Source organism: Pavona decussata, unplaced genomic scaffold, assembly GCF_977016875.1.
Source record: "Pavona decussata unplaced genomic scaffold, jaPavDecu1.1 SCAFFOLD_208, whole genome shotgun sequence".
Taxonomy (NCBI): domain Eukaryota; kingdom Metazoa; phylum Cnidaria; class Anthozoa; order Scleractinia; family Agariciidae; genus Pavona; species Pavona decussata.
The window spans coordinates 344,273-352,185 of NW_028145613.1; the positions used below are offsets into that span (position 1 = coordinate 344,273).

Consider the following 7,913-nt stretch of genomic DNA (forward strand, 5'->3'; position numbering starts at 1 on the left):
TATAATACACGCAGACATTTTGCTCATTGCTCGTATTTTTCCGAGCCCCCAATACTACGCAACTCGCAAAATATCCAAGCGTATTATATGTAAAACCATCGAAAAATATATATTTCTGAACCTAATTAAATTCTGGCTCCCCCCCCCCCCCCCCTCTCCGATTTCTTAACACCACCAGAGTCCTTGTCGTCAGTTGAACACTTTCAGCTGAAGCAGCTGAAAACTTCAATTTTGCTGTCAAACTAACCGGCGTTTATTTTGTTCTATAGGAGTGTTGCCCTTCGATATTTCAAAGATGTCAAATTTTTCCACAAGCAAATTCTTTTGATCACTTACTGAGCTGTAGAACGGAACAGCTGAAATCATAATAAAATGTGTCAACTTCCGATGAAACTTGTGAAATTTCTTTTAGTTCGTAAAAAGACATAACTCCAAGATGACTGTGAAGGAACCGATCGTTTATTACGTCCCAGGGGGATGCTTAAAGTTAAGGGGGGGGGGGGGGGAGTGGGTACATTTTTTCTCTCGTGGCAGTACAGAAGTGGAGTGACGAAGTTCCATTTTGTTTATTTTACATGCCACATAAAAATTTCTCATGACATAGTACATGACATAGCGACGTTTTAAAAGATCGGACTACGTACGAGTATGGCTGAGTAACATATCCTCTCCGAGCACGACGTGGTTGTTTTGATGGTCTGTGGTTTTTGGCGGGAAGTAACCTCTGTACCTCGTGCACATCACACGACCTCAGATACATCTTTCCTCACTTTTTTGTTAGGTTAGCCACCACATTGTATGCTATGTAACCGAGCCTTGTATCCAGGACCCTATCAACCATTCCCTCATCATTTGAAAACAAGAGCTATCGGTTATTTGCTTCTAAAAGATTTTCTTAGATTTTGGATAGTGATTTTGGATAGTGATTTTGGATAGTGATTTTGGATAGTGATCGCTGAATGAAAGTGTTTGTTTGGCTGTGATGGTCGAGCGACTTGTGCAGCCACAGGTAGACCACCCTAGAGAGAGGGAGTTTAAGAAACGAGGGCGGCAACGGTAACGAGAACGTCAATTAAAAAATATAACTTCTCGTTTTTGTAACTCTTTCGCAATCATTTAAATCTGTTTAACTTGGAAAATGCTGGCGAACTCTCCAGGAACTAAATTAGTATGAACGACGTCAAAGTAAGGAAAAATAAAGAAGATTTTGCGTCATACGCTCCCGTTCTCGAGAAAACCTAAAATTTGGCCATTTCACGTTGTTGTTTTGCAGAGTACGGCAAAGAAATGTACCAAAATGTAAAACGCACGTGCAAAGCGATTATTTTTGCTCATTAAGCCCATTGTTTTGTGGCGTTCTCGTTACCGTTGCCGTCCTCATTTCTCAGGCCCGGTTCATACGTCGAACTTTACATGAGCCGAATCTAATACCTATTAAGGTCGACCCAAATAATTAAGTTCGGCAGTTGATTCAGACGTCGAACGTAACTGAAATCGAACTTAAAGCTAAAGTGAGGAAATTGATTTTCGTGGTCAGCGGCTGTTGTTTTTACTCAACAAGATTCAAAATGGCGGGAAAGATGAATTCTGACATGGAAGAGCTTGTTTGGTAAAATGATGAAGACAGGCCAAACACGGCTCCTATTGGTCGAGATAGAAAGAAGTGTGACCTTCAAAGCTAATTTGCTCTTACGAGTAATTTCTTTCTTTCTCGCCCCCATACCGCGCTCCGCTCGCCCGGCACACCAATTTTTCTTTTCGCCCTATACCCCACTTGGGAGCCTGTTCACAGGCTAAAGATCTGAATGTGCCCTTTTTTCAAGTAGTTCCCTGGTATCTACTTTCTTTGAAAAAAAAAAGCGTTTATAGCAGCGGTCTAAGAAACGTTGAATACCATTCAAAGCGGCAGTTCGGATGCTCCGTATACCGATGAACCATAGTTAAAATTAGGCATTACAATCGTCTGGAATAAATGATCTAGCTCGTGCTGACGTAGCCTCCAACGCAGACGTCCTTAGGGGTTCGTTATGCGTTTCCTCCCCCACGTGGGGGAGGAAACGCGTGACAAACCCCTAAAGACGTCTGTGTTAAAGGCTTGTGCTGACGGTAACCTTCTTTTCTAAGGGTTCTAACCACATGAAGGAGGTCTTCCCGGCTGTCCAAAGAGTAGAAACTGAGTGCCTGGCACTACAACCTTGGTGAAACTCCTCAAGCACTGCTATGTGCGACAATAGCATCCAATAGTCCAATTTACTGAGAGCCAAGGCAAAAATGTGCGAAAATAGCTTCCGGTCCTGTGCATAACCATCATCATACAACTGATGACGCATTTCCGTCACCAGTATCCCCCGGTCCGCATCGTACGAAAGCGAAGATTTCACTGTACAAAAAATCGCTCTTCAAAAGGTGTATACACGGCAGTGTACCGTTAATTTTTCATTATGTATGAGGAGAGGATATTATTTCAGAGGCAACAGCCAAAATTAACGCCTTTTTATTGCAAATATAATGATTTATGGGGGTTTCGAAATTTGACTAAATTAAGATTCCTCCGTTGTTTCTACACCCGGTTACCTACGTTGATGCGCCCACAGTCATTGATGCATGCGGCTTGTGTCTTGACGACAGACTGACACTAACTTCGTACCCAGTCTTCACGGTCTTTGGTAAGCGGTTGGTCGCCAGGAGAGACTCTGGGAAACTGAAATTTTATTTAATTTTTTTGATTGGCTGCTCCGTAACGGCTTGCAGAAATACTGCAGTAATAACATTCCCGATCCCCAGGCTCCCCATTCTCTCCTGGCGACCAACCGCTGGCCAAATGGCCTGAAGACTCTGGGTACGAGATTGAGCAGACGCGTAATAAGAACCCATTATAACTCTCATTATGCTTTGTTCGATCACTTTCTCGTATTTTTGCTGATTTAAAAATCAGTAAACTCAATTTGCGCCGCAATTTCCCAAGGAATTGAGCCGGAATTTACATCAAATTTGACTCCTTAGTGCCCTGTGCTTGGACCGGAGCAATCATGAATCGTCACGCAATAGTTCCGGAAGTATTTCGTGACGATCTTTGATTGCTCAGTCCACGATGGCGGTCGCGGGTGTTTGGATGGTTTGGCTTGCTCTTGTTGTGGTTCAGCTTGGATTTGGAGCTTATGGAGTCATCGTTTCCAAGTTCGCGAAAGAAAACAAAGCAGATCCTTTGATCTTCAGCTTGATTCGAGACGGGGGCTGTTTTCCAGTGCTTTTAATTGCTGCTTTTGTGTCGGAGAAGACAATTCAAATCCCATCACTGAGGTGAGAGCTTGTCATAATATTTTTCTTGAGTAGCGACTTCAAGTATTGAAATCAGATGAAAGGCTAGTTATTCTTACCCAAGTATTTATATGGAGAATGCGCTCAACAAAAACCATTATTGTTATTTCTCCCAATTTTACTTGCTTTTGCCAAGTCATTTTTCGAAAAATTTTGCGACCGCGACTGAGCAGGTAATAATTTCGCATTGCGCAATATGATATTCATTTTTCGATCGCGTTTGGTGCGTTCCATCATATACCAAGTCTTGTCAAACTCCCAACGATGTAGCTATTTATTCGTAGTTTGGTGGTGTAAGTTTACGATAAGCAGGTTTTTAAACTGCCAAATGATAAAGACTGTGTTGTGAATCTATGACACCCGCCATAACTGGTACCAGTACATATGTCTGCGCTCTGATCCAAAGGAAAGTGATGTATTCACAGTTGGTAACCCGGGATATCCAATCGATGGAATCGATATCAATCGATACCAATCGATATCAATTAATCGATTGATATTGATAATCGATGACCAATCGATGGCGAAGATTCGTGTGGTTATCGATTATCAATACCAATCGATAGATAAATTGGTATCGATTGGTTGCAGATTGACGAAACCGGAATCAACGCATAAAAAACACAACTTTGTACGCAGTAATTATATACACATTTCATTTTAATGTTAACAGGAGAACAATACTATTTTCTTTTTCTTTAACGTTAATGCCCCGTTTACAGGAATCCGTTTTTTTTGGCAAATTAAAAGTTTGTTCCATGTGCCAATCTATAGACTTCAAAAAACGGAAAGTGGTTGCATCGTGCCTTCACCGAAAAATTCTGGTAATAGAAGTTGTACTTTTGCAAACAATGAAATTGCCAACAACAGCAGCATGAGTTGCTGCAAAATAATGAATAAAGCAGCAGTACCTTGCCTTATAATAACGAACCTAATCGTGCTTAAAACAAAGATCACATACATAAAAACTAAAAAATATATGAAGGCGCCAATTGTGTCTAAAAGAAATAAAATATGTAGCAAAAGATAAAAAAGACGTTCCTGATGTGGGTAAAGCTCCACCTCAGAGTTGAAGGTTGTCCGCTTTCATTTTTCTCTCTGTTCGTCACTTCGTTACAAGTTACGAAGAGGAACGTTTCTTGCTCTTGTGCGCAATCGTGAGCATGCAATCTGCTAGCCTGAGTATCAGGCCTTCCTAAGGGGAGGGGGGAAGGGGAGGGGAGGGGGAGGGGAAGGGGGAGAAGAGGAAAGGAAGTTTCCCTTTTCCCCTTCCTCTCTTCCCCCTCTCCCCACCCCCCCCCCCCCCCCCCCCCCTCCGAAAAGCCTGATACTCAGGCTAGCAATCTGCTGATGTCGGGTTGCGTGTTTGTTGCCACTGATCCTGGTTTGCATCACAGTTTCAAACTTTATTACGAGTCTAATTAGCTTAGATGGAGGTGGACTAGTCTGACCAGCGGGCTGGCTTTTGCGTTGCGTTTATATGGAAGAAATCAGCCCGCCATGAGTTGGTCATGTGACCGTTTTTGTGCCTTTGTTCAGCCAAATTCGCATGCGCACACTCAGTCCGGTAAGCGGCCGGGTTAGCCCGCCTACCCATATAGAGGATATGACCTGAAATCTCAGGGAAGCGGGCAAACCTACTTTCCGCCTCTATATCAAGCGCTTAAAGAAGTGTATGCGAATACACGGTTTAAACTATCCTGACGTTTTTTTTGGTTTTAATCCACAGAGAGCTCCCTCTTTTTATTGTTCTCGGCCTCACAGGAATGTTTGGAAATCAGTTGTTTTACCTTCTTGGCATTTACTACACTAATGCTAACATAGCGTCAATATTTCAACCCGCCATTCCCGTGTGGACAGCATTACTTGCCATCATCGTACGAATAGAGCCGTTCCCAGACTTCCGTACCTTGCGCGGCTGGGCCAAATGCCTGGGTATTCTCCTAGCTGCGATTGGCGCTATAGTGATGACGGTACAAAAGAATTCTGGAAAAGCAGCAGACCACGGTGTCTCCAGTGACGCTAGTGACGTACAGTTTGTGGGGTATCTATTTTTACTTGGGAACACGCTTTCAATGGCGATTTATATCCTTCTTCAGAAGAAGTTCATCTTTGATAAAGAAGAATCGAATTGGAAAACTAAACCTGTCACTGTTACTGCATGGAGTTACATGTTTGGTACAATTTTCATGGCTTTAGCTTCGCTTTACTACGTCAATAAGCCAGAAAAATTCACATATTTTCCCAAAGAGGAAATCTACCCAATTCTTTACGCCATATTCATCGCTTCCGGTCTGTGTTATCTTTTAATTTCCTGGTGTAACATGCAGATTTCTGCGTCGCTTGTCACAGCGACCTGGCCTCTTCAGGTTCTGTTCTGCGCCATCTTGTCGTATTTCGTTTTAGGGGAGGTCCTTAATACGCTGGAATATTTCGGGGGCTTGTTCATCGTTGTAGGACTTATGGCGGTCGTGTGGTCAAATTTTGCCGAGGAAAGGCGAAGAAAAGAAGAAGACGAGTTAATGAACGACTCTTACGGCTATGTTAAGGTGTCCCAGTACGACACTTTTGTTCCAGAGGTTTCTCAAGCCGAGCAAAAAGTAGTAAACTAGAGATCTAAAATAGGACGTCAAAGCAAGTCGTGTTTTGGTTTAAGAAAGAAAACTAATTAAAAAACTTGTTGTCCTAGAAAACAGGTTTGGACTTGTTGGAAGAATTGTGTCTTAGACCTGATTAGATAATTAAAGTTATAAATGTTTTGTTGATGTCTTGTATTTTATTGGAGTTAAAATTGTTGTTTTGGTCTTGGGAGAACTGAACTGTCTTAAAATACAACTGAAAAATCAGGAAAATAACTTCATTGTAAACTTAAGTGCTGGAAGGACTAACTTAGTTTGCTACTGAATATTACTCTAGTAAGGAAATGTGGTTCACATGAAGGAAAGATAAATCCAGTGCCTAAGTGCTGTGTGGCACAACATTTCATTTTTAGAAATACATTTCGTTTCGATTTAAGTACATGCAAAACATTTTTTTTTTTCAGTGTGGAAGTGGGCGGAATTCTGTAAATCAAGCCATCTGTTTGGTTCCGGAAGCGCGCGAAATTTTTTTCGATCTTGCCCGGACCCAGGCGGATTTGTTGCAGCACCTAGGCCTTGTTTTCTTGCGGGAAAAAAACTGTCATTCACCGGCGAAGGTCGGTCCGTATTGGGAAAATCTGCGCCTTCTGTCATGAGTACTCAAGACCTGGCCTTTTTTTTTCAAAATGAACTTGCCGGCCCGTCGGTGAATAAAATATCTTTACCAGATGATCGTTTACAGGTCAAAAAACAGTGGAAACAGGGCGCTGAGTTTCAGAAAGAAAGACGTTAAGGACGATGCCTGCTAATAAGGAAGTATTTTCGTTTGGTTTATGACTATGCGGGGAATGCAGATCTTAGCAAGGGCTTTTGAAATCCAAAAAGAAAATTAGGGTTAACCACGCATTTTTTAGAGATAATGAAGCAACAATTATTCTAAAAAACAGTAAAATACAAAGCAATGTATGGCGTTTTTTTTATTCCAAATTGAAGCTTTTATCATCTCTGAAAAAAACATGGACCCCAAATTTTCTTTTTGGGTACCAAGGGCACTTGCTAAGTTCTGCTTTCTCCGCATAGTTTTAAAAAGCGCAAAATTTATCCCTGTATTAGTAGGCACCACCCACGGGGAACCTGAGCATCTTGAGATGCGCAGAACGTATGCGCAGTAACAAAGGTAGGCACCGTCCTTGATTCGAATCATTTACAGGTAACAATACACTACAAGTAATGCCTTGTTTTTCTTTGGATAGTAAAGCGAGCAAATCACGCAAGCGAAAGCGAAGATTGTTGCCGTGTGGAGACGCAACGCGCGGAGGGAAACGTGTCTCTTCGCGGGAAGCAATTTTCGCGCGCGCTCGCGACTGAGCTATCCTGAGAAAAATAAAGGGCTGCTACAACGCTTGTTTGGTTTTTCAAAGTCGGGAAAGAAGCACTGATGTGCGTGACTTAAATATTGCATGATAGAATATTTACTAGAAAATAGATTGAATGAATAATGTTACGAAATATATCACATGTAACGAGAGCAATGTTAAGTTAGTGAACAAAGCAGATTGGGCAATTGTAAACTGGCAAAGTCCAAAGTTAACGTACTGCATGACAATGATGTAACTGCACGCATGTATAAAGCTAAATAAGGAAGAGAAACGTGTGTAATTGTGTAATAGAAATTAAATTTAGGAGCATTACGATAGTGTAGGCATTGGAATTTCACTGTGCTCGTGATTGTAGGGAAAATACTTGTGGCGCAAATAGAACCTAGTAAATCTAAGTACAATATGTAATGTAAGGTCAGATCGAGTAAGAACGAATTATGAACGGAACTTTGAGTGGCGAGACAGTGAATTGTAGATTTAATCGGAGGTTGTCAGATTGTTGGAATGTTAAAATAAATCTTCAGAAAAGGAAAGATACAATCTTCTTCAGTTTGTGAACCGGTGAGTGCGGAGTCCGTAAAAGATTCAAAGCTCAACTTAATAAGATCATATTTTTACATTAAACCGGTAAAGGATA

The 7,913-nt window shown here is 41.6% G+C and overlaps 1 protein-coding gene across 1 annotated transcript; it reads left to right on the forward strand.

Moving 5' to 3' along the window:
• The first annotated feature begins 3,091 nt into the window (after positions 1–3,091).
• On the forward strand, positions 3,092–7,797 carry LOC146460686 (uncharacterized). Its single transcript, XM_085087869.1, has 2 exons — positions 3,092–3,300; positions 5,048–7,797. Exons 1-2 carry the CDS (start codon positions 3,092–3,094, stop codon positions 5,928–5,930), a joined length of 1,092 nt encoding a protein of 363 aa, XP_084943995.1. The 3' UTR covers positions 5,931–7,797.
• The last annotated feature ends 116 nt before the right edge of the window (positions 7,798–7,913 follow it).